Source organism: Chlamydotis macqueenii, chromosome 8, assembly GCF_036417535.1.
Source record: "Chlamydotis macqueenii isolate bChlMac1 chromosome 8, bChlMac1.mat, whole genome shotgun sequence".
Lineage (NCBI taxonomy): Eukaryota > Metazoa > Chordata > Aves > Otidiformes > Otididae > Chlamydotis > Chlamydotis macqueenii.
Genome location: NC_141563.1, coordinates 18,992,220 through 19,019,334, shown reverse-complemented (window position 1 = coordinate 19,019,334; position 27,115 = coordinate 18,992,220). Strand labels below are relative to the sequence as shown.

The following is a 27,115-nucleotide window of genomic DNA, read 5'->3' as shown; positions in this document are numbered from 1 at the left end:
TTTGTTTAAACTTTGTACCTGGACCCTGGTTTAATACAGTTTAGTGGGCTCCACCTCATTCTGAGTACGGGGTACTTTTAGCTTTCACTCAGTGGCACGTTGTTTTATTCTCTTTGTTCCAAAGCTCCTTTAACCTTTGGTTTGAGAAGTTTGAGGTGGGAAGATGACTCCAACCAGGGCAGTAAAGTACACATTAGTATAGGAAGTGAGACATTATGGCAGGTAAGTGACTCATAAGCTGCCATAATGAATAGATTGATAAACCTTTGATTAGTCACAGTGTGTAAGCGACATACAGGAAAAGCTCATTGATAGCCTGAATGACAAATGTTTCAGCTACTTGCTGTATCTGATCTCCTGCTGTTGCAAGACTAGTTATCTGCTAGGGAATGCTAAGATTTGCTTTTTTATTCTTAATTTAATTAACTTGTCTACTTCAATATGAGCCATTTCATGGCATAATGATGAAAAAGGGAAAGCAGTAGATTAATTACATTATGCCTGGCAGGTGAAGCTGGTCATCTACTGGCTATGACTCGCTACCTCTTGTTAGTTAAAACTGTACGCCTGGGTCTTCTTGGTGCTTGGTTTGTGGATGCAGCGGGAACTGAAAATCATGCTGAATAAGCAACAGCTCTCTGACTGTGAGAAAGTGCGCAGATATGGTACTTGCAGAGCAGATATGGTACTTACAGAGCGGCAGAACCTTTCCTCAGTAAGATTGCTTCCAGGTAGTAGCGTCTCCACAATGTAAAAATGTTTACCAATTTACAAAGCCTCATAGGTTTGCTTGGAAGGTAAAAAAAAAAACCAGTTCTTATTACTCTTTGGGTCTTTTTCCTGTTTGTATTCGATACTGTATGTTTTGGCCCTTAGCTTAGGAACTCTCTGGTGGAAGAAAGGGAGGGGAATTTTTGTATCAGTATGTCCTGGTTTTCAGACAATCCCTAGGTGACCCTCTGAGATCCATTCCAATCTCAGCGATTCTGTTCATTGCAAATATGATTGTGTCATTGCCTCCACTGCAGTTCCTAGGTGGAGAAAGGACTTTTAGACACATAGTACAAAGTTTGCTTTGCTTTTTAAGGAAGGTACTGAAAAATCCCCATTAAGCCATCTTTGAGTGTGTCTCATTTAAGCAGTGCTGTACTGCCCATAGCCCAGAAACTACAACTGTGACAGTATGTTTTGAGTCATGTACATTTCTACATAAGAGCTTGGAATGTGTATCTCTTAATTAAGTTTTGTACATAAAGCATAGCTTTATAGCCTTCAGGTGCAACACAGACCCTCCCAATGTTACATACGTTCCACTCGCGATTGTGTCAGCAGCCTCCAACTGTAGCATTCCTGTGTGGCAGGAGTCCTCACCTGAGCTGAGTTAGAGGCCCCTACCAAAGCTGATGCTACTTAGTGCTCGTTGCTCACTGCTGCTTTCCCCTGTGGGACAGCACAGTCAGGCAGGCGGCAGAGTTGGAGGTAGGCACAGCTCACGTGAACACACAGTGCTAGCTTGGGCACTGCTGCTCATCCAAGCCACTTTGGATATTGAAACATATGCTCTGTGAAGCAAGCTCAACACTCTGTGGACTCTTCTTTCCTGCAGCTATGGAAAATGGGATTCAGAGGAATGAAAGGTACTTTTAGAACTATATTCCTTAAAAACAAGAGATGGGGACTACTGGTGTCTGTACATGAGAAAATGGCTACATATTACAGCTTATTGTTTTAAGCAAGGCGATTTGCATTTGGTCTTGCTTGGTGCCTACTTCAAACTCTCACTTAATCCAGTTAGGATTCCACTGGATACCTCTGTAAATGAAAGAAAACAGACATACTGAGAACAGTTCATGTGGTGTTTTGTTTCCTCTGTTCAAGTACATACATAATAAATGCGTGCAAACAGTTTAAAGCAGCAGTTTTGGATTTGGAAAGAGCAGGAGGGCATGGTTCAGGCTTTCAAAATGAGACCCTGCTTTCACCCAAACTATGAAAGCAACCAAGTTTTTCTTGTTAATCATAGCATTGCTTTTCAGTGTTCAATGCAATAGTTCTAAATTTTAAATACTGTTATTTTCAAGGGGGAAAACAGTTTCATTCAGGAAGAGCAGGTCTTAACAGACATCTTGGTAATAATTCTCTTCCCTCAGGTGCAGGGCTTGGACCAGTGACCTCCAGCGGTCCTTTCAAATTTAGATTCAGTGAAGCAAATAAGCTAAAGTCTTATTCAACAAATAGGTCAGTTGAAAGTCAAATCACTGTATTACACCCATAGATAACAGAAACTAATAGAGCAATGCACAAACAATTTCTAGTCTTGAGGGAAGAATCCTTTCAAGTCTAGAACTTGCACGTATGAAACATCTCAGTAAGTTTAATCTGCAGTAAATACTTCTAAAATACCTTTAATTCTTTTACAAAAGTGACCCCCACTGATAGCATGCTCTTTTCTTCTGTTAAAAACAGCCCAGGTGAATTAGTACAGCCTGTCTGCACTCCATGGTGAGCAAGAAAGTGTTTTCCATTTAGGAATAAAGCTCTGCTGTCAGTAATTGAAGAACTCCGCTTGCAGCCCAGCAGGCACAAAGCCTGGGGTATCTCTTTACATGCTCTAAAGCAAGGGAGTTTGGAGTTCTCGAAAGTGATGGTATGAAAGCTATAGGCTGAAGCAGAGACAGCGTTACTTATGTGCAGTTCCTCATTTGTCTGGAGAAAAGGGCAGGGATTTAGTGAAAGCTAAGGATCTCTGGTCATAACCTCACAATCCTATAGAGGGGAAGTGAACTCTGCTGCAAAGGAGCTACATTCCTTTCCTGTTAAGTCACTGTCACTCCCAGCAGATTTTTACAGGATTGTTACTCTAAATCCCATGGAAAAGAAGGAATATGAACTGCAATAGACAGCAGTTCTATGTTACCCTTAACACAGCCAAAGGTGATGCTGATTTGAGAATAATTTCTGTGGCATCTAATCTTTTAAGAATGGTAGTATAATAAATGAGACAGGATCTTCTACATACCTTTAAGAAAAAATATTTATTTATAAAAATACACTGGGATCAGTTTGAGAAGTGTGGCAATAAATACAGTTCAAGGAAGAAAAAGCATTTCTACATGGATATATTATGGCACAATAAAAGGTAAATGCACCATCCATCGTGGGACTTCTGTTGGCTCAAGACTTTGTACAAGCTCCCTTTTTAGTAAGACAACTCTTTCTATGTTTGGTCAGTGTCGATAATGGAATGAATACACAATGAGAAATGCACACTTATGTCTAATGCAGGACTTACCATTAGCAAACAATACCTTAGAAACATAGTAATGATATTTAAATCACTAACGTGATGTCTTAGATTTAATTGGCAAAGACTGCATTTAACTCTAAGTATGATATTCTTTTATCTCATCTGGAAAACAGAAAAGCTGTAAATACGTAAAATGAAGGCTTAGTGTGGCACGTAAATACCTACTTCAGTAGAGATTGTGAAAATGCATAGCTCCTTATTAGATGACCTGGCTGTACAAGAGCACTCCCCCTTCACAGTATTCCTTTTACTTCATATGCAGTTATTGTTTATGCTGTAGACTACAACTGTTACAGCACTAAAGGCAACTAGACAGGGAAAGGGCAGAGAAGGAAAAAGGAATGTATGTAAGGCAACGTTTCTTTAGGTACATTAAGCATAGTGTGTAGGAAAGACAGGTAACAATTCCACAAGGCTAGTTTCGTTCTTACTGAATAAAATAATGGACTAATACTGAACTTCTGATGCAAAGCTAATAATCAATGCCCTGGTCACTGTACTGACCATGGTAATCTCTTTGATAGTCATCTTGGTACTCTCCGTGATAGTCATCTGGATATTCTGCCTGATAATCGCTATCGCTGATTTCTGACCCGTTAGTTCCTGTTCCTTGGCTGCCGTTATGAATGACGGGTTCTGTCGGTGCAGCACAGTACTTGGGGTCATACACTTGTCGTCCAAGCCCGTACACACTCATTCCCTTCTGTGAAGCTACTTTGTTGGTACCCATTTGTAATGAAATAGTTGAGTTATCCACAGGTTGTAATATGTGCTTCTGATCGTAGATGTCTCTTCTGGTACCTGGTGCCAGCATACCAGCCTAATAAAACAGGATTGTAGAGGTTCAGGAAGAAGGTCAAGAACTGAGATTACTAGATTTATGATTACAACTAGTATGCTTTACTGAAGTGCTAGAAAGTAGGAATTAAAGTACAACAAAACATAGTACAGCAGAATGTGTTTGCTGGTAGGTAGGTCACAAAGAAGTCCTTGCAAAAAGGTCTGGTTTATTTCCCTCTTTGGAGAGAATACACTAAGCATTCAGACTGAGATAGTGCCCAGGAAGCAATTTCTTTTTTGCCTCTGCCTAGTTAGTACTTGAAATGAAGTTACTGTTTTCTTCTGGTGTAACAGCCAGCTGGAAATTCTAGATGCACCAGGTCATTTTTGTGCCTTAAGATACTGAGCACAGAACACATTGGATAGTGATAAGAAATTTAAGTTCTTCAATTACTGCCTAAAAGCACATCTGAACTGTACCCTCTCACTGCTACTAGTTAGACTTTGCTACTCGTGCAACTCACAGACTCTCCTCTCTCACTGGGCCCCTCCAGGTTGTATCCCCTCCACAAGCGTCACACGCAGTCCTGCTTACCTGACTGGCTCCTTTGTTGGTGCCCATCTGTAGGCTAATTGTTGTCTGGTCAAATGGCTTATCGGTTTGCATTTTTGGATCATAGAGGTGTCTTCTAGTTCCATAAGCAGTCATGCCTGCCTGACTGGCACACTTGTTGGTGCCCATCTTTATAGGAGGAAGGAAGAGGTGGACAGAAAAAGAGATTTATTTGCACAACAAGCATAGTCTGAGGAAACGAATATGGTCAGTAACTGTGATGGCCGACACAGACAGTAATTGCAGTGCATGCTTTCCTCATGTAGCTTGACCACTACCTGTAATAAATTACCCTTTCTCCATACTGAGCTTCAAAAGGAAAAATAAAGGCATTTCAGTGACTGGCATTTGCCCAACTGCATGTGCAATTACAGTGGATGTACACATCAAAATGTAATCATTAACTTTTACCCTGGACAGTAATGATTCCATTGTACTGTCCACTTCTCTACCACAGGAATTTTAAGATTTTATGCCAGTTATTTTGATTTTTATGATTATTAAGGACAGTGGAGAGTAAAAATAGCTTCTCCCATACATGGAACTTCAGCTATCCAAAGACTCCTACTTTAAAACCACTTTAAGGGAACAGAGATGATACTGCTAATATTAGCTGTTCCTTTCCTCCTTATCATCCTTACTGCAGATTTAAAACAAACAGAAAAACCTTCCGGGTGGGCACTTGAGCTTATAAAGCCAATCAACTGCTTTCAAGAATTAAAACCTTATACCTCCTTCCACAATAAGAATATAGTGTAATTCTGCATCTGTTTTTGCAAGACAAGAAAGTTGTTCTCAGATATAACAGATTAACTGCAAACTTGAATTTCATACTTACCTGCAGGCCAATTACACTTTGACCAGCTTTTAGTTTTCCTGCATCAAAACTTCGTGCTTGTTTCTCTGCATATTTGACACCAATATCAATTGTAGTATGAAAACCTTTGGTTTTTGCCTATTTAGAGAGAGGGGGAAATAAAGAGTATTCAGTGTTTAAAGTATATTTTCTGCTACTGGAACACTGGCTCTATGGCCCTGACCCTGGGCTCTCAAGTGATGCCACAAGCAGGTTTATCTCTTATAAGAAACTCTGTGTCAGAGGTGTAACAACTCCCCATGCGATTTGAAGGTGGCACTCCAAAGCTACCCAAGTATCTTGTCAGAAGGATATTCTGCAGTGGTTAGTGTTCTCCTGTGAGCCTCCCTGGTTCTGTGTATGTACATGCAGCTTCAGAGTAAGGCCATCTGCAGTCAAGAATGCTAACTTTGAACTCCACGCCTTGCCTCCAGGCATGAGGTAGGACACAGCCCTCTGAAGTGCAACCTCTGCGCTATCTCAGACTCACAGCATATCTATCCCCTCCTGACAAGCTGTATGCTATTTTCTGTATTTCTTTGAGTGGTAAGGGTGTATTTGGGCTGGCATGTGGATTTGTGCCAATTCCAGGAGTACAAATACTTACCAGACCTGCTAGCGCCACTAGAGTGGTCTGTACTTGAGTCATATTTCCATTTTCAAAAAGATCATTTGCTTCAAAAATATCATGTGGCTTCATGCCGTAGACTTGGATGGCTTTGATAAAATTCCCAATGTTCTCCAGCTAAACAGAAAGAAAAAAGCCAGTTTTCTACTCAGTGTTTCCATTCAGAAACTAAGTAATTTTAAAGCTTTCTGATGTTGGTTGGTTGGTTTGTTTTGCTTGTTTTATGTAAGTTCTTTGCCTTCTGCAAACTGGACAAAACAGCTGGCATGGTTAAGAGTGACTGGTAGGAAGTTTGAGATTATTTTTCATTAGTTTTAATATTGACTTCAGAAATCAATCTAAGGGTTTATCTAGCCTGGCATCTCTCCATCAGTGAGTATCACATACTTTGTGAGAGGGGGCTTTGATGACAAAACTGTTTCAACTGTGTCCCTTACAAGAGAAATCCTCATGTAAAACCTGCTTCAGATTGGAAAATTTGATACAGCATCCATGCTACTTGACTCCAGCAATTGATAATTTTGAGTAAAATAAAAACATAACTACGTGGATAGTAAGAATATTTAACATAGTTTGAAGGTATTATCTTGCTCCTGGGACAAATTCAACCAAGCCTTTGGGGTTTATTTGCACTTTTTAGCAGTGTGCGCTGCAGAAATTGGAAAGCAATATGGAATACGAGTAAGGACTGAATCTCACTTTTCCTTCTGAAATCTTAAAAGGTATTAAAAGTTCTTTTAAAAATAAAAATCCTCCACCATATTTAGAAGTGTTCAATGCTAATAAAGCAAGAGGCTGACAGCAGTATTAAGCTAGACCCAGCAACAGTAAAGGCAGTCAGCTCTAACCAGCAGCCCTTCCAATGCTTGTTGCCTTTGGTAGTCCCTTATGTGCAAGTGCTAGACAGAGCACTCGTAAGAAATAAAATACATGCTGTAGTCTGTACTGTATTGTTTTCTGAGTTCTGGTACACAACCATTTCTTCTGAGACTGTTCAGGTCTTTTCCCTTCCCATCCTTTCCAGCTGCTTTCTGAGGACACTTCATATAGTGACCTTGAATGTCCAGGTACAGGCAAGCTGTTGACCTAATAGCTTGCCTGGGTGGAAAACTCCAGCTGTGATTTAGTAAAAAAGTTAACAGTTTGTTTGTTTTTTTTTAAACTTGTAAGAGGCCTTGCTATATGGCTCTATCATCTTCTTCTATCTGAAATTTCACCCAACAGCTCAAGCACTACTATTAAATATGTACACTCAACTGCCTCTATGAGCTGTCTCAGCTATAGTTGCTTTCTGCTAAATGCTCTTCACGTATGCCATATCCTCAACTGTTGTGTATGTATCACATCCCAAACCTGGTGCTAGTAAGATTTAAGGAGTACCATATTCACAGCAAATTTGTTAATACAGAAGAAAAGAACTGTTTGAGGGTTGGAGGGGTTAGAGGTGTAGTTTTGGGGGGTTTTTTGTTTTACCTGGTGCCAATTTAGTTTGGATTGATTAATTTTCTTCACTGATCCTGGCTGCAGCTTATTTATAAGCCTGGGGAGGTGAAAAAAAGGGAAATGCTTAAACAGTAAATGTCATCCTTATACCGTCTGTGCAGGCATTATGTAATATTTTCACTCATGCTGTATTAGTTGCACTAGTTTCATCAAAATGGTTATTTTTTTGTTTATACAGAGTGCCTAGCTTAGATCTCAGGTCTACCAAGTCTAACAGACCATAAGAATTTTTGTGTGCCATTTGATTCTTACAGAAAAGAGCTTCGCTATAAATTTATAAGTACTTAGAAATCTTTGCTGAAATAGAAAGGAAATTCAAGTTTTCATTCTTTTCCACAGCTTCAAAAGAGCTGTCTCCCACCCTGCTGTCAGCTATCTTTGATTATTATAGTTGATGTATTTGAAGGGGAGTCTTCAGAAGGCCCCTCCTTAGTTCCTCAAAAGTGGAAAACTGCTAAAAGTAAAGTTACTTAATAAATGCTTACTCGCATAAGATTATGCCATCTTTTAATCCCAGTTGAAAGTTTGCACCAATGCTCAACCCTGTAACCTCTTCTATCCAGTTACGCAGATCTTCTTCTATCTGGGGGTCATACTTCAGGGCAATCTGTAACACAAGCAGTTATAAAGTTACTTTATGAGTAAACTGCTACTCTTCCCCTCCCCCCCATCCATATCAGAAAGTATGCTATAGTATTTATCCTGTAATCTTATTGCTGCCTTTTAAACTGTATTTTAAATACCGGAGTACAGACACAAGTCTTTTATCCCTTTTACTGTAATGTTTATGGCTTGACTAAATGTTTATTTGCGAACAGTGCTTTGAAGCATTTAACACTTCTTCCTACTGTAAGAACTGCTGGAGCTTGTGAACAGCCTTTTGACAGATGCAGAGGTATGATGACTTTTTAAAAAAAATATTCTACCCACGCTGTACTTTTGCACTCCTGCTAAAGTGAAATAGTATGTTATGAATGCGAGAATTCTGAACTGCAGTGCCATCAGTCCTGCTGCTCAGATGCAGACTTCTACATGGGAACTTTTATATAATAGATCTCAAATTATTCAGCCAAAGGTGATGGTGGGTTTGTTTTTTTAACTAGGTTATGATTAATGGAGATATCTAGTAAGTTTTCCCCTTGTTGCTACAACATTAAGCGTTATCTTGCTGGCCCCTCAGGCTTGTGCTTGTGGCTCTCAAACTTAAGCTTTAGTATTCCTGCTATTTCTCTTTTCTTTGGCCTTGCTGGAAGACTCTGATGGAATAAACTGTGATCTCATGTCTTAATTGCAAAGTTAGTGCGCCGTTACTTCGGAGAGAGAAAACCTGCAACAGCGTTTGAAGTTAAAGGCGTCAAACAGAGGCCTAGAATTGTTATTAGCAAGGTGACTTGAAACTTCTTTTCCAGATGTTCAGACTTCACTACTCAGTGTGTCAGTTGATGCTTCAGTCACTAGACATCAATCCAGGTGAATGGAATGCTTAGAACTGGTAAACTTCAGCAATGCTGGCAGCTAAGGGGACCCATGCTCCACTCTCTGCCCTTCGTTCCCATCCCCTGGAGAGACTCAAATAGCAGCTCCAACTTCCTTCAGCCTGAACCGGGTACTTTTGCAATGCTCTTCAATATTGAAGAGCTGGAGAAAAGGGACTGTATCATTGACAGCATTGCTAGTTTTTCTGTAAACAAAACAAGTTATCTAAGCACAAGGCTTTTTGGTGTAAATAAACTCCACTAGCGTGGAGGTTGGCAGCACTTTTCTACCTCTGTTAGAAGTTGTCCCGCATGGGTCAGTGAGCAAGACAAGGAACGAGGGAGCTACCCTGAGAAACCTGACAGGCAGGCACAGAATGTACTTGCAGTTTTTCTAACTAATGGAAAATCAGCTCAGCCACTACTACTTACAAATTCCTAACAAGAAACTAATGTAAAGCCATTCACGTTCAGATCAAAATGTACATTTCAGAATTTTTACATGTAGTCTTAGACTTCAGCCCAGAAAGGCCATATATTAGCACCTATTTATACTCCATGAGATTGTAATTCCAACCTATCAGAATTACTTGGATAGAGGCAATTGCTGCATTTTGGCTAGCGTTAGTAATCCTCAACTCCAAACTGACCAAACTGAAAATTACAGTATTCTGTTCTCTATTTTTCTTCTAAGGGGAATGGAAAATTCCTGTATCTCTGGCTTTACTTCAAGAACTTGTCTGAGTAATACTTATTTTCCTTAGTCTGTCTGCAGTAGTGGTGCTGTGGTGCCTTAGTTACAGATCAAGATAATGGACTAGCCCATTCTTATCCAGATCTTGATTAAGGTGTAAGATTTTGTGCAATATTCTGCACAAGATGACAAATACTTCAGTGCTTAGACCAGTGCTGGTCTATAATAATCAAGATACGCCTTTTTTTCATTGAAGAAAAAAAAGGAAGAAAGCTCAGGTAATACTGCCTAATGTGAGGGAAGTGTCATGACTTCTTTTTTTTTATTATTTATTTTATTGCACCTTCTGGATATTAGATAGCTAAGATGAGAAGCAAACTAGAAAAGCTAGCTGAAGTGCACAGCTCCACAGAGGAAGCTGCTGTGAAGCAGCACAACCACATTCTTAATTTGTAGTGTTGGTAGTAGCAGTAAAGGGGCTACCAGAAAGGTTAATGTCTTGAAAATGAGTTTGAGGAAGCTGGTTATCATCTTTCTCCTTCCACACCTGGTCATTAGCTTACAAACAACTTTTCACGGCTATTTTTATTTCCTACGGAAACAAGGGTTATGTGATCACAGCCTTAATTTGTCTCCCCCAGAACATTTGGCAGAGCCCAACTAGCTTGTTCAAACTTAGAGAAGAGCAGCAGTTTTGGACATAACAGAGTCAGTTATTTTTGTGTGAGAGCAAGTGTTTCTGCAAAGAAGAAAGATCACAAAACATCCCTCGAAGAATGAAACATAGCATCATGCTCTTATTATACATTACAGAACCTACAGAGATCTTACGAAAGTGATCTCACCCACAAAATCTTACATGACGTGCAGATGAGACATACAGTAGATAATGTCACCAGTCCAAAAGAAAAAAAAAAAAAAACCAAACAACAAAACAATCAAGCAGGATTTGCGGAACAGACAGAACTTCATACGTTCTGGTATTTCAGTAGAAGACAGCAGACTATTTGGGCCGGGCATCTGTATGTTGACAGTTCATGCTATGTTAAAATCACCATTCTAACACACATGTGGCTACGGAGAGGGGTTTAAGCTGATCTCTTACACAATTCTTTAGTTTGTTCAAAATGTAACAAACAGGCTTTCTGCACATTCATGCACTTTCAGTGGAGCTGCAGGAAAATGCTAAGTCATAGTTTAGCCATCCTGCAGTTGAAATTGTCTGGAATACAACTGGAACTGTCCTTCTACAACTTCAATTATTTTTAAGTACTGGTAATAACTTTTATTTTTCTAAAAGAGGAAATTAGGTTTGTGATCATGCCGTCAAGAGATACATTTTAAATATCAGACTCTATCACCTCCCTCCCCACTTTTTTTTTTTTTTTTTTTTTTTTTTTTTACATAAATAAGGGTGCCGGTAAGATTGAAGAACTCTAATGACTTCTGCAAGTGTGGCTATTTCAATCTTTCTTAAAAAAAAAAAAAACCACAAAAAAAAAAAAACCACAGAAATTTTCCTCATTTAATACTAAGTGCATTCCATATTTGAGATTACCACTGAGCTGAATATTAAATTGCTACCCCCATTGCTCGGAGAACTTAGCAGTAATCTGATGGAATTTTATCACTTCTCCTGAAAAACATTTACTTTATGTTGGAGTACTTTCACATGTGTTCAAATCTTGAATTTTTCAAGAGGCTTTAAAGTGTCTCGGGGTATCACTACAGTGCTTATCTAGAATAGGAAATAAAAATGCTTATATACACATGAGGAAACTGATCTTACTGCCACTAAAAGCATTACTATTAGATCTGCTGATCTTCTGAATTGTCTTCACTACTGTACGGTTTGACTTAAATATGGTAAAGTTTTTGTTTTGATTTTTGAAATACTGGGAATCTAAGTTACAGAAAGTGAAGCGTGGTGATAAGTTTCTTTGAAAAATATACTCAATCTATCTGAAAAGCTAAAGACATGGGAACTTAAGAATCTGGTTTTAAATAAGTGACAAGAAGGAGTTAAACAGGGAGAGTGACAGGTCAGGTACTACCAGAAGCCAGGCATTATTCTGTCTCAGAGTTCTTAGCTCTTTCACCCCCGATGGCAGAACCAGAAGTTATGTAACGCTAAGTTAGTGAATACTTCATATTTTCCATGTCTGTCAGAGTTGTTCCAGTTTTCCTGTGATTGCTATCTACGAGGGGAAGTTGGAAGCTTTGATATAACTCAAAAAAAATTTATGGCTTTTTCCATTACTACTTATCAACATGCCAACATTTGATCCTTTTTAAGTACTGAACTTTCATGGAAGATACTTCTAAGTCCACAGTAAAAGAAAACATCATCTACTTAAAGATGAAAGCAGTAACTGAGCAGCTTCATTCAAAGTATTCGTCATCAGTGCCATGAAAAATGCTACGTTTTCAGAACACTGTAGAAAAGATTCAATTGTAGCAATGGATGTGAATATTTATAAAAGTTTAAAACCAGATAGCAGGAAGTCAGCTATTAATTTCTTTACTTTGTTCTGACAAATCTTGAAAATCTTATCTATATAAACTATATAGTTGTAAATGCTACTCTTTGACGCTTCAAAGATACGGATTTAAAAGTTTGAAATATCTTTCAAAGGAAACTGAAGTTTATAGAAGTCAAAATTACAGGTGTTCTAAGGTTGTGGGAGGAAAAGAGTAGGCGTTACTTGCCTATTACGTGCTCTTGGCTGCTAGTGAAGTTCATAATGTGAAGGAGTTGTCTTTTTATTCAGTATAGAAAAAGCTACACAAAATTTGATGGATAACTGAAAGGCAATCTTTTGAATAATTATAATTAGAAATGTAATAGTTCCACTACAGGTAATCTTCAGAAGACTCCCAGTACATATCACCTTGCTGCTGTAAGTCACAGGTAAGAAGAGGCTGCAGAAAAACTAGGTTTGTGTATTACTGTCCTTTTGCACTGGCCTCAAATTTTATTTAAATAAAAATTCACGTACTCATTTTCAACTACAGCTGTATAAAATAAAAATAAAATAAATAAAATAAAATTTTAAAAAAACTTTATTTAGTTACAACTCTGCAAAATACTCCATTTGTATCTGAATTTGTGAGGCTGGAGGCAGAAATCTAGAAAACTTCTCTATGCTGTATGAGAACATTCTGAGCCTGATATCCTTTAATACCAGTTCAGATGACATTAAATTTGGCTTTTTCCTAAGGTTCACACACATTCATGCAATTTTAACGTATTACTAAAGGACACAAATTTAAGTTTATCAGGAACTAAAATATCTCAGTTGCTTATACTGCTAAAAAACATTTGTCCTGTACAGGCAGGATAAAAGATTGCCTCAGTAATGATGCAGAAGCAGCAGCAAAACCCAGTTATACTACCAGTATTTCAGCTAAAAAAAAAAAAAAATTCAGTATAGTAATCATCTATTACAGCTGTTTAAGTAAACACTTCTCTAAAACTGATGCACCTCAATTGTAGGGCTGGAGTTCTGTTGTCTTTGGAAGGATGGAGGGGGTAGAATCTGGGGCACCAAGCAGTCAGTTCTTCCTCTAACTAGGTGATTCCTGTTTTAAATACCAAATTTCATCTCTGAATGTCAGATTCCGATAACAACTAGCAGGTGATGTGATATGCATACATTTATTCCAATGTATGCCTAAGGCTGGAATCCTTGGGCTGAGCTTGATTCCTCTGGCAACTTCACACCTGATTCACGCACATCTTGTTCTGTTCCAGCAGGACTTTCCTGTTTGGGACCTCTTACAGTGTAAAAACCCTCCCTCCATCTGTAGTACAAGAACAGCAGTCATCACTGTTTTTATCATGTGTATGGATTCCTGGAAACAAATGAAGTTCTGTTGGCCAACTTTGAGGGACACAGTCAGATCATTAAAGTTACTCAATGTGCTGTAGGATGCTACGTTTGAGTGATGATGTTAACCAGTATTTCACACCATAAATGATATCATATGGACTTTCAATTGTCCTTTTACACTAATCTTTTCCAAATTACCCAGTACACACTGTACACCAAGGGCTATGTATGTGCCAAATCTCCAGTTTAAGAGTTCAGCTGTCTATATTGCTGCTACTCTGGAAAAATACTGTAACAGTATCTCAAGAAAGAGCTCAAGCACACTGCATAGCTTTTTACAAGTCACTGGGACTAACAAACAGAAAACGTAGTAAGGTAAAAAGCAGGCATAAGAGATGTAACTTTGAAAGTTACCCATCACGTCACAATGGCTCGCACTTCTTAGTTCTGATGAAACTTCTGACTAAAGCTTTGGGCTTTATTCTTCCACACCAGGGATCAAATGTTTCATGTGCAGCATGCTAAATTTAAAGTAGTACTAAGCATTTGGAAACTACTCTCTGGTCAAAAGTTTTAACAATAAAGGCATGTGCTTGTCCCAGGGAGTGAACAAAGCTATCACAGGACCTGTGTTCGTCAACAAAACCTAAGATTTATATACCTAGAGAAGTGCAGCAAAATAAGCTTTATGTCCCTATTTTCCAAAGTAGATAAAGTACAGGGCCATGTACAGCAAGAGAAATGGCCAGGACTTTACTCCAGGATAGTACATGAAAAGGTTATACACATGCTTTTTCACCAAAGTGAAGAGAAAAAATAAACAACGCCCTACATTTTAGATGTTAATATTCTTCATAGGGAGAAATTTGGTGTGGCCCATATCCTTGCTTAAAGTGACAAAACTACTGATTTTTCAGTTAAAAAAAAAAAAAATCAAGAAAGCTTACTAGATTTCTAACAAATATGGAAGCATATTCATCGCATACTAAATTTAATCCAAGTCTAGCCAGGGGTTTTATATTAATTTTACTTTACACATTTAGGTCATAATCTACTGAAAACAAATGCAGATAACTAAAGGAAAAACTTTTAAGACCTAAAGTCGTACAGTTTAAGTTTTAAGCAGCAATTTGTTCCTATATCAACTTTTCAATTTTTATTAATTCAGAACTGAATGAAACTGAGTTTTTATGGTTTCAGTGGTGCCTACAAACATCTTTTGTATTGAAGCAAGTTCTACTCTCAGAAGTGATTTGTCTTGCAGAGGCCACAGACACCAGTGCTGATACTTCTTTATAATTTGCTTGGCAATAGTTTGTTATGAGATCTTCCTCATCCCCTTTTTAAGGCTTTATGATGGTACGGACAAAGAGGAAAGCACAGTTATCTCCTGGTATCAAGGCAGAAGCTCTTGGAAGCCCTTACTCCTCAGAAGTGGGAGTGAGGCAGACTACACCACCAGCCCAAAATTATTCTCCCCCATTCCAGCTACTGGCACCTGAGCTGCCCCATTCTGTTGATCTCCTGTTGTTCCAGAACACAGTTCTGAATGTCACAGCTACAATTTACACATCAAAACGTCAAAAAGTGTTAAGAGCTTACTGGTTATGCAAATGACCAAGAAAAAGGCACAGAACAAACAATAGGTGTTCTTCTCAGAAGCAGGAAGAATGGTTTTCTAGATTTTAAACTCAGACAACTGAGTTTAAAAACTTTCTGGTTAAGATTCTATGGTGTAAATGTAAAGGGAATGTAAAAATCCAGATGAAAAGAGAAGTACTTCAAAAACTGAAGGCCACTGCTAAGTATGTCCTGGTATTTTGAACATGTATTTTTTTTTCTGTCATTATGGACTGTGGTACAGAACACACGATGTTAACACCAATACTGAAAGACCTCACTATATCCCACTACGCTACTTAGCACAAAAAAAGTACAGTTGTATCCATTTTACTTAACATTCAACAGTATTTTTTTTGTTATTTTTTGCATAATTGATAATTTGCCAACATCTCACTGTTTTCTCTGTAAACCAAAATTTAGGCTACAATCTTTAAAGGAGGACAAGCCTTAATCCAAAATTCCTGGCACTCTTCCCATAGGGACCAGTTTAAACTCTGAAGTTAGAACAAGCCATTCCTTAAAGTTTCTGAGTCATCTTACCAGTAAGACGTCTGTAGTTGGGCATGGCATTTGTTGCCAGATTAGCAGGCTGGAAGAGCAGTGTTCTACTCCCTGACTGTCCAGTATGATTTTGTGACAGCTTGCAAACTATTCAAGAAGCAAACACCACCATCTCTTCCCTCAGAGTGCACTAATAATTTGGATGTATGCTTGTCCTTGGACTGAATACTGGTTCCCTCTCATTCTCTGCAGCTGTACTACTGCAATGTGCTCTCCCCCATTCAAATCTGTTCTCACAGTTTTTCTCACACTTCTGGTTCTTACCATTTCTCGTCACAGTCAGAGTTTTCTGGCTTATAACTCCAATTCTCCTTAGTCACCAGCTTCCACTTTCAACTGTCACACCTCCTGGTCCTGCCACCACACATTACACTTCTTGATTATTGAGTCCCTTTGCCCTTTATCTTTAGTCCATATATTGCTGAACAGTTAAAATTGCTTTGCAGAACATGGTTTCAGCAATACTCACTACCTATTATTTGAAATCATTGCTGGTTTAATTTAAAACAAGCACTGGGATACAAAGTTTCTTCTCAGCTAAGACAGTGTTGATCGAACCCAGCACACAAAAGCCTGCTACTCCCTGAGGAGAACAGATTCTCCTTGCTTGGAAACTCGCCCCAGTAAGACTGGCTGGAGCTCTCATAGGACACAGCAAATCTGGGCAGGCTCCGACATCGCTAGTTGTGAGATCTGAATCAGAGTGCCGAGCGCCGCACTGAAAATACTGGTAAGCTGCTGTACTCAGGGGCTTCAGCAATACCTAGTAGCTCTTGTTGGGAGGGGGGAGTAAAAATCTAACAGAACAATCTGGTGCATAAACAGCAACCCCCCCTGCCCAAATCTAAAAACAACCTAGTTCTAGTAGTAACCCAGGAAGCATCTCCTGCAATGACTTCTGTAACTCGGGTGTAACAGTAGTTCTCAAAGGCTAGACTCGGCCTGCAAACAGAAATAGTAACATCAATGATCACTCCATCTTTCTGAGAGTACTTTTCTAATCTATTGCTACTACAGCAATCCAGGAAATAATATATTATTTCAAATTTACTTATTTTTTATCTCCCAATAGAACAGCTTTTAAAATATGTCATGTAACAAGCAAACTGTATTGTGACTCTGTAGCCCTTTCCCAAGGCCCAACTAACTGTGTTGACAAGTCTTGCAACTTCACCTTCCCAGTAGAACCACAAAATTTGATTATTTTAGTCTGTGTCTCTCTCCACATCTTTTATTCTCTTCAAAGTCTCTTCATTTACAAACAACAGAGGAATTGTGTTTTTCAGCAAGCAGATAATTAGTAACTCAAACACACCTCTCAAAAAAGTTACCTAAAGAAAACTGAAGTCTGTTGACACAAGCTTTGCTAAATGTTACTTGAAATGCACATTCCCTCTGCCTCTCCAGCAAAGGCACAGTCCCTGGTGCATTTTCTCAGCAATTTTTTCAAAGGTAAACCTCAAGACTTAGCTTCTTTCACACCTCTCTCGCCCCCATCCAATAAGCTCAGACACTTGACTGCTTGCTGCCACTTGTGATTCCAGGCATAGGCTGGACTGAAAAATGAACCAGAGTACATGGCAGGTCCCAAGGCATTTCCCAGTTAACAGTGCTCAGTGTTTTCCACTGACTGCTCTGATCATATTTGGTCACCTGTCAGCCTGCTCCGATTTAATTCCATGAATTCATATTAGCTGAACAGGCTGAGATGCCTGTGGTAAGTATTCATAAGGAAACTACAGATTTGTCTTATTCTTAACCACCACTTCATCCTTGCACAAATCATTGAATTGGTGTTTTTTGTAATTTAGGTGAAAGACAATTTCTTGAGAAGTTCCTTAGCTTCTACTAGGTAGCAAAGTCTGCATAGATTTATCTTTCATACCTTCATATCTTTCAGAGATCAAAATCTCTGAATTAACACATAGCACATTTTTCAGGTTGAGGCAATTCTCCCCATATCCAATTTTCTTAGCAAAAGCTCAAGAAATGCAGATTTTACATCCTAAGCTTTAGAAGATCTTGCCTATCAGCTCCTTCATACTATTGTTTTGCTTTACCATCACACACACACAAAAAAAGAAATAATTAATTCAGCATAACGAACAAAACATAATAATTAATCTGCTTCTGTTGCTCCCTGCCCTTCCCCAGCAGGTCTATCTTTGACAGGCTGAAGTTCAGTAGGACATAAACCAACATTTCTTATATTCCAGGAAACATCCAAAATGTTAGATGAACTTTTAGCTGAACTTTTTACTTAATGAAAATATATTTTAAGTTACAGAAAAATCAAGCCATAAGCCTGCTACACTGAAGTTTATAACTAGTACAAAATGAAGTACTATTGTTAAAGCAGGAAAGACAGCCAAACTCCCAAGTAAGAGGTTCTGGTTAAACTCTCTGTAACTTCTAAACCAGAATGTTCCAGCAATGAAGCATGGGCACGAAGAACAGTTAGCACTGCTAGGAATGGGCAGAGGATGCACATATACCCTGCATCCAAAAATCTGGATACTGTGACGTAAATTGTAGTCTCGCTACGCTGCACATCTGAATTAACTGCAGGTTTGGAATACGGAAGCAGTAGTATGTGTGGGTAATGCTGTATTACAAATGACATTCGAGAGGTCCCAATCCTCAGTTACTTAGGGTTCCATTACTCCTCTGTACAACAAAACGCTCGGTTCCCTGGCTGAACTCTCAACTTTGTCAGTTATGTTTTGTTCCAATTCTTTTCCACACATCCAGAGACCAGTTCCTTATATCTGATGTTTAATCTCATTTTTTAAAAAAAAAAAATATTCTTAAAACCTGCTACATTATTTTAAATAGAAGTACCTTTCCATATCACAAACATTTTCATATAATTTATTAACGATAAAGGATGCTATCAAGACAGACCACAGTCAAAAAAAGGTAATGGTCTTTATTTTCGTAGAAAGTTACTTGTACTTTTTACTTTTACTGGGGCATGGTTAATACATTTATGTCAGCAAGGTAAGGAGACAGCTTGCAAAAATAAGCAAAGAACATTTAGTCTTGGAACATTAGGTGTATGTCTGAATTACATAGGTAACACGCAGTGCTACAGAGTTAACCAAAGCAGTGGCAGCTCAGGCTGGCCAGGCAGTGGGAATCTAAAGAGGCAGGTCCTGTTCCAGTGCATCCTTCTGCTTGGTGCGTGCCGGCCTGAGCTCTGGCTCGCTGTCCGTGCTCCGCGCAGAAGGGAATGTTCTGGTGGGGCCCCTGTTAGCAGCAAGGTAAGAGCTGGCTTTCACCATGAACACGTGAGTACAATGAAATTGCTTCCCAAATGCATGTCTCATGCCTTATCTTTTGCTGGCAAGGCTTCTAGCATTTAGTTAATTGATTAGGAACAACAGAAAAATATTTTTTTCAATTAAATTACTCTTATTCAAGCAAAATCAGGAATACTAAGATAATGTTCTCTGTCTATAAATAAGAGGCTGTAGCAGCGGAAATATCAACAGGAAAGCAATGTAACTGGAGAGTTTTCTTAGCAGGAAAGCAAAGTAAGGTTTTTATAGTAGTAATGTTCGGTTTTACTCTGGGAAGAGCCATGGTTCAAACATGAAAAGTGGGGTGGGAAGATTTGTTTAGGATCCATCTATAATTCAGCCAGCTAGGACTTGCAGTAGATCAGATGTCATATTCATAAAAGCATTTCAGAACAGCAAGGAAGTGCAGAAATATTTAGTTTTTGCCCAAATCTAGGATAAGATTTTGTGTTCAAGTCCTACAGGGTGTATGCACGAGCCTCGTACAGTTTCACTTCACTATACCTCTTAAAGATTACTCTGTAACCAAAACAACATCTGCCTAAATAAAGTCCTCAAAAAAAAATCCTGTTTAGATCCCAGAAGACCAGGTCAAGACTTGGAAGGGAAGCAGCAAAGGCATCAAATGGTTAAAGTCCAGTTTCCAGGAGGGAGCAAGGATCAGTGACCAGAGCCAGGTTCAGACTCCCAAGGCTTAAAGCACGCTTGGCCCAGCCTCTTGGACTGGGTAAGGCAGGTTGGTGAGAGTCCAAACAGGGCATTAGACCGTAGCTGTGACAGCAGCACTTCATGCCTCACTGCAAAGGTCTTCTCTTACTGCCAGTTCCTCCAGCGTGACTAATGCCTTCAAGTCTTTGTAATTTATCTATCCAGAATCACATCTGCTTCAGGTAAGAAAGAGTTTTATCTAAGCAACAAGAAGTTTAATTATGTCTCCCCTACTAATATCTACTGAACTCTGCACTAGTTTAAGGAGGGGGAAGAAAAGCGGGGAAAAGTTTGAAGGTTTTTTGTTTGGTGGTTGGTTTGTTGTTTTGTTGGGGTTTTTTTTGTTTCGTTTTGTCTTGTTTGGTTTTTTTTTTTTAGGAAAAAAACCTGAACATAGAACCACTCACCTGAAAAAAAGTCAAAATCAAAACTGTTTTTGAGAAAACCACTGTAATTCAATCCCACTAAATAGAAAGCACCACATAAGTTACTAAGGCATTACTGCAAAACGAAAAATATTTACCCAAAAGAGAGCATTTGTTGCTCAACATAACTATACAAGTTAACAGTTGTTTAGATACTTAGAAAAAGCATTTTTAAGCAAGAGTCCCTCTTAAAGAAAATAGTAGGATTTTCACATGATCTCACTTAGAAAAAATCTGTTTCAAATTGCCCTACGTGTCCTGGCCTCAAGCCCGTTTTAACTGAAGGCCTTTCCTGTACAGTTCCATAGGGGACGGGAATCTCTACACAGTTTGCCTTAAAAGGACGTGTCAGATGTACAGCGTATATGGTGTTACGCAGCTACAGAAGCTAACAACTCTGAGTATGGAGCAGTTCCTATCCTTTATTCTCCAAGGCAAATTATAAACTGTTCAGAGCCAAGAAAAAGCCTCTAAATTAACGTTTTTTTAAAAAAAAAAGCTGAGGTGAGAAAGATAAATAAGTCACTGACATGCCATTATCCCCCCAAAATGCATGCATCAGTCTGTCTTTTAAGGGTATTGACTCAGCAACAGGAATATAGTAGGCATTTTCCTCTAAATTTTAAACTGCCTACCTCTGAAACCACACAAAAAGCACATTCATCTGTACATTTTAAACATCCAAGCAATACTGTAATGCAAGTGAAGCTTCTTATTTTCTGAGACTCCTAATCCCATTTAATCTTCACGACTCTGTCAAACTCTATTTGCTCTCTTCAGAGGTGTTCTGGCCGTGGAAGACATACCGTCAGCTTGCACGTAAAGGATGCAAGACTTGATATTTATCCTACACCCTGAAATATTAACCTCAGTAAGTTTTATGTTTTTCTATAACCAGTAAAAGTTTTACTAAAAGTTTATTAATGCACCAGAAATAAGGTCACTATAACACATCTTATAAATTTACAGGAAGTGCTTTATATTTTAAAGTGCAGACAGTGTTCCTAAGGTTAAATGTAACAAAAGTTTACAGCAAACATCTTCACTCTTAATTTACCTAGGCACCGTGCTTTGCTGGCGGCAGCACTGGTAGTTTCTATTTGTGCTGCCCTCGTGCACGCGCAGGAGCAGACTGGTCTAGTGCTCCACCTCTGCTTTGATGTTCAGGAGGCAGTGGCAGCTAACGGCTACGCTATGCCATTCATCACCTTCCTCCTAGAAAAAATGGTGTAAGCCAAGAGACAGAGCTGGAAATTATGCCCCTCACGCAGGGGTTTAACACGGGGCAGCGATACATGTCTTGCAGTTCAAGAATGGCTGTGCTCTGTCCCGAGTGCCAGTTTTGAGACACATGAGTACTCCAAAAGACAACTGTTAACTTGGCAATGACATGTCAAGGTTTACTGGGGATTTAAACCAACTAACTCCTGTGTCACTGGTTTACAGCAACAACTGCCAGATGCCACTAGTGTAGCCACTTCCACAGGTTTGTTTCATCTCACCTACTCCTCAGCTACCTAAACTTGACACAGGGTATGCCAGCCTAGTGAGGGCTGTGCAGGGGCTCCCGAAGGCAAGTCTCCTTGGGCAAGCAAGCAGAACAAGCAGTGCTTGGCTGACAAATACAGGCGGCTTTAATCAGATGGCAGGGGTGCTAACCTTCAAGTTGCTGGCAAGGGAAGTGTTTCCATGGCAAATTACTTGCTTCTGCTTATCATAAGAAGAGATGCATCATAAGCATGAATTGTCAACTCAATGCTACATAGGTTTCATCACCATCAGTCTATACCTGTTAGTAGGTCTACTTATTACTGCTGTAGTATTAATACTTTCGTTGGAGCAGCCACAGTATTGGAAACCTCTAGCTGATACCTGTTCAAGAGAGCAGATCTGTCCTGAGATAGCAACAGTGAAAGAGGAAAATGGATTAGACATGCCAAAATACACAGAGCAGACACACCAAGGTACATAGTAAAGGATGAAGATGAACAGAGACACTGTAGTTAAGATTCTCCACTGCTAGAATTCCTTCCTCTTAAAAAAAAAAAATTCCAACCAAAACATGTTGCTATTCATTAGCTCAATGCTTGATCTTGTAAAACCCTTCTGCTACTTCCTCTGAAATTTCCTTTGTAAAATCTGAGTGCATATATTCCTAATCTAATATTTCTTACAGTTAGAATCAAATTACTGGATTTTTAATTTATTCTCCATGCAACAAGCTTAAGATTTGTATCATGGAAGAGGTCACACAAGCCAATTTTATTTAAACTAAACACCTGAATTTAATTTATAACTTGTAAATTCAAGATACAACTTCTTTAAAAGCTATATAGACTTCTACATACAAGACAATTGGAAATGCAAAGATCCTACACTGTCAGTTATCATCACTGAACCTATCCACCTGTGCTCTCAAAGCATTAGTTTTCATTGCCTTTATCCAATAGTCTTCATTTTTATTACATCCTTTTAGACAACATCAAGAGAAATACTTTATCAGCAGCAAACATTCTTACATAAGGGTCATAAAACTCAGCAAGCAAACCTAAAGGTTTGCTAAATGAAAACAGTCTACAGGAAGCGTGGAAGGGTAAAACAAGTACATAGCAGGAAAAGTTACATTTTAAGAAGGAAAATAGTATTAATACTGTTTTGAAAGGAGGGGTGAGAAAGAGGAAGGAGAGGGCCTAAGAGTCCAACCAAAGGCAACCAAAATTTCATCTAGCTATTCAAACATTAATTAGAAAATCTGAAAGTTAATAATTTGAATCTGGTTTCCAGTTAAAAACGTTCATAAAAGGGTAATTTCTGGACAAAGAAATTAAATCTGGGGTTTTTTTGCCTGTAGCAAGTGAAATACAGTACAAGAATTTTCTCCTCAGCAGTTTCAGGAGGAACACAATAATACTAACCAGTCTAAGGTATGATCATGCACCACCGACTAAATTTCTTTTTCATTAACTCATATTTGCCCTCAAGAAGGAAAGCAGGAAGTACTACTGCCCTCCTGCACACTTGCAAAATAGGAGATGTTTTGTTTACAGGCTTCATTTGTCTATCAGCCCCCAGTTTTAAAAGTTTGTTTCCCTTCATTTTCCATATCGCTAGCGCTTTACCTTTCAGGGAGGCTGCAGGGACAAATTAACTCACCTCAGTTACTCTGCTGTCTTTGAAAACTTCAGAAAACGGTACTGGCCAGAGCCAGCTTCCCAATGGAGGGATGGCTTGGAATGAAGGACAGAAACTACAGTCAAGACACAGGATAACCAAAGGCTATGCAGAGTTTAACTCTCCCTACAGACCATATTTCTACCCATCCTTCCTTTCACAGGCAACAGAGATGGAACTGGCAGCATATCAAACATAAGAGGGGGGAGAAGATAAATGCCTGCCTGATACAAATACCATTTCCATGGGTGGAGTCACTAGGAAGCAGCTGAATGAACTGGAACCTCTCCTTCTCCTGCCCTGGTGTTCCTGTTTCTTCCACAGTTTATGCAGTGAGACAATGGAGCAAGAGCTTCTGCTAATTTCTTACCTCCCTTAGTTGTAAATCAGAGACAAACACAACATTAGTTCGTAGCTTTATCTAATTGCATCATCATCTCAAGCTATGCTAACCTCATGTACTGCGGAAACTCTTGCATTGCTTAATAAGAAAATTATGTATTGCCCACAGAAGAAACTATCGATTTCAATCAGCTTAAAGGGCTTCTCAGTGTTTTGGAGCAAGTATGTTCTGTGATCTCAAGTAAACAGGGAACCAACTTCAAAGGGATTACACTAGTTTGGCTACCTACACTCTTCTCATGCAGACCAGTTTCCATACAGCTGGGAACCAGTACACAAATTCCATCCTTTCTTTATAGGAATGAGGAAAAGCAATCCATTAGAGAGACCAGACACCTTACCGGTGTGAACTAAGGTAAGGAGCAAAACAAGAGAAGGGTGGAGCCTCAAAAGGAAAAAAAAAAAAAAAAAAAAAAGGCAAGAAAGAAAAAAAAAAAAGCCCTAAACACCAAACTAAACACAGATTTTAAGCTTAGAGACCGAATCTTGGACATCAGTTAAACAAAAATATTATAAAGCATCAGGACATGTTATATTCATCTATTCAAATACCATAGCAAACAAAAGGTCTCTCTGAACACTAATACAATGCCGAATGAGAAAATTAAGAAAAAATAAAACCAAGATACTTTTCTATCCAGCACAGCTGGGCCCTCAGGCAGCAGAGCTATCAACACATCTGTTTTCTGCAGAAAAACACTACTTAGGGATTAGCACTGAAAAATTCAAACAAGGGTATCTAACATTCACCAGCATTCAAGCAGGGAAGTAGGTACCACAGCTACTTACAAACATTACACTAACACCACATTAAAATAAAACCATAACCTTGCATGAAGGTCAGTGTTTTAGAAAGTGTGATTAAGATCAGTACCAAAAAATGGTCCACCAAGAGTTGGAAACTAGATGTTATTCTTAGAAGTTTTGTGAGACAGAAGGACCTGGATAAAGGAATTTGTGACCTTTACAGAGACATTATTCTCTGATCTGCTAGAATTATACAGAGAAGCAGACACAAACCGAATGCAGACCCATGCAAGATACTAGGTATGAGGTATGCAATATATCTGTCTATAACATAATTGCTTTGAAATTTGATCTCTTACAGTAAATATAACATTCTCAAAGTTCAAAGATCTTTTGCTGGAGTTTTTGTTGTTGGTTGGGGTTTTTTTGTTTGCTTGTTTTTTTAAAAGGAGAAGAGTTCATTTGTCTTTGATGCATCTGACTGTTTTTTATGGCACCACTGCACTGACATTTCCAAGGACTGCAGCAGAGCCTGCATACAAGTAAACTGCAGCTGCCACAGAACATCCATCCCTCTGCAATATTTGCATTGAAGAAAGCAGAGAAAGTGAGTGAAATAACAGACACTTGCAAAAGATAAAGTAGAAGACCCTTTGCATAAAGGAGTGAAGCACACCAGTTTCAAACCCTCTGTTAATGCCTGTGCATTAATGCCTGTGCTTGGAATAGCTCCTCTCCTGAAGCCCTAAGAAAGCTGATGACAATAAGACACTGAAAGAAAGAACAAAGAACTTCTTCCCCTCTTGTCCCCCAAAAGGAATCACTGTTAAACCTATATGGTTGTGTCAATGTTTTCTTAAAGTAGAAGAGCATTTACTTTTTTTTCCTAATTCACATGCAATAATACACAACATATGTTTTATTGTATTTTTAAAGGCTGTAGATAAATCACTAAGTTTGGACTTTGGAAGCAATCAGTCTGGAAGACATTTGGTTACATGATGTCATCAAACTTTGCAGCAGAACTCCACAACTATCCTGAGAAAGCCAATAAAGAAAAAAAAAAAAAAAAGTATATTTTGTAAAGTTTCCCACACATTAACTTAGACTTTCTGCATAAATTACAATGTTTAAAGCAAACTGTTCTTCTCCCTCCTCTCCTTTCTACTCAGCCACAAGTAAAACAGGATCTGGGGATTTGCTAAAGCCTGAAACCAGACGTGTGTGTGAAACAACCAGTTATTAAATACCACGGTTAGGATTTAAGCCTGTGAATAAAAGACACAGAGCACCAACTTATCCCTAGTTGTTTGCCGGTGTAATTTTTATTGCATAGGATTTGTCTCTTACCAGGTGACTGCTAGCTGCAAGGTAAGTCTGCGTAACAGGACGCTAGCATAAGCGTCTTTTGTTCCTCGGAACACGAGAACGACCACAGACAAGCCAGAGCAGCTCAGTCAAGCAAGGCACAAAAGGCGCACACCCCTCCGGCAGCAAGGGCCCGGCTACTGTCAGCGGCGACTGTTCCGCCGCCTCGCACCGCAGCAGCGGGTGCCCTGCCCAGCCCCTCTCGCGGCAGCGACCGCCCGGCGCCCTCCCAGCCGGAGGGACCGACCCGCGGGAAGGCCCCGCCAGCGCCGAGCCGGGGACCCCCCCACACACCCCGCCCGCTCCCCCCGAGGCGCGGGGTCGGCCGGCCCCGCGCGCCTTTGTGAGCCCCCGCCGGGCGGGGTGGGGCGGGGCCGCGCCGGGCAGACAATGCGCGGCCTGTGCGGGGCCCACGCCGATTGGCCGCGCGCCGCCCGTGCCCATGATGTCATGCGGCTGGAATGCGCCGCGCGGGGGGTCGGGACGCGCCGCGCGTCTCATCTGCCCCGCTCCGCTCGGCGTGGGCCGGTTGCGCCCTGCGCCGGCGGGAGCGGCACTCCCCACCGGTCCCGGAGTGGGGAGAGAGGATGAGCGGGACGTCCTCTGCCAGGGCTGCCGGCGCGGGCAGGTGCAGCCCGGGACACGGCTCGAATCGCGGGTCCGCCCGGCGCTGACAACTCTCCAGTCCCCGCCGCGGCAGCGAGTATCGCGAGTGGCGCCGCGGACAGCGCTGTCCCGGGGCGGGCGGCGGGACCATCCTTCCTGCCTCGCCCCGCCGTGCCGCCGCCGGGAGCCGGAGGCAGCGAAGCCCCGCGTCGCGCCCCGTCCCGTCCCGTCCCGCCCCCGTCGTCCCGGCGCAGACAAAGCCCGGTAGAGCCCCGCGCCGCCGCCGCCCGTACCTTGTTCTTGACCTCGGCGGACAGCCCGTAGGAGGGCCCCTTGTTGAAGTGGGTCATGTCGGCGGTCTCCCCGCTGGCTGGGGGCGCTGGTCGCGGGCGCTGGCGGCTCCGGGCTGAGGTGAGAGTCCGCCCGCGGCCGCGGAAAGTTCTAGTCCCTCCCTCACGGCCCGGCCCCGCGGCCGTTGGAGCCGCCTGCGCGCCAATCGGGGCTGCGGCAGCC

At 40.4% G+C, this 27,115-nt stretch overlaps 2 protein-coding genes across 2 annotated transcripts in view; one reads left to right on the top strand and one right to left on the bottom strand.

Annotated features, from left to right (window-relative positions):
• SLC44A3 (solute carrier family 44 member 3) overlaps positions 1–1,834 on the top strand; it is a 99,179-nt gene extending 97,345 nt beyond the window's left edge. The window contains exon 17 of the mRNA XM_086753585.1: positions 509–1,834. The gene's annotated coding sequence lies outside the window, so the exon portion shown is untranslated. The remainder of the gene's footprint in view (positions 1–508) is intronic.
• Positions 1,835–3,088: 1,254 nt separating this feature from the next.
• Positions 3,089–27,115, bottom strand: CNN3 (calponin 3). Its single transcript, XM_086753593.1, has 7 exons — positions 26,896–27,115; positions 8,173–8,294; positions 7,658–7,724; positions 6,164–6,301; positions 5,539–5,655; positions 4,683–4,829; positions 3,089–4,127 (listed from the first exon to the last, which is right to left on the bottom strand). The coding sequence occupies exons 1-7, from the start codon at positions 26,950–26,952 to the stop codon at positions 3,780–3,782; spliced, it is 996 nt and encodes a 331-aa protein (XP_086609719.1). The 5' UTR covers positions 26,953–27,115; the 3' UTR covers positions 3,089–3,779.

Excerpts from the sequence above, each read along its gene's own strand:
- CNN3 (XM_086753593.1), bottom strand. The coding sequence starts at position 26,952 with ATGACCCACTTCAACAAGGGGCCCTCCTACGGGCTGTCCGCCGAGGTC. Across the intron at positions 7,725-8,172 it reads GATGGCATAATCTTATGCGA|GCTTATAAATAAGCTGCAGC; the intron begins GTAAGCATTTAT and ends TCACCTCCCCAG. Across the intron at positions 4,830-5,538 it reads AAAGTGTAATTGGCCTGCAG|ATGGGCACCAACAAGTGTGC; the intron begins GTAAGTATGAAA and ends CCTCCTATAAAG.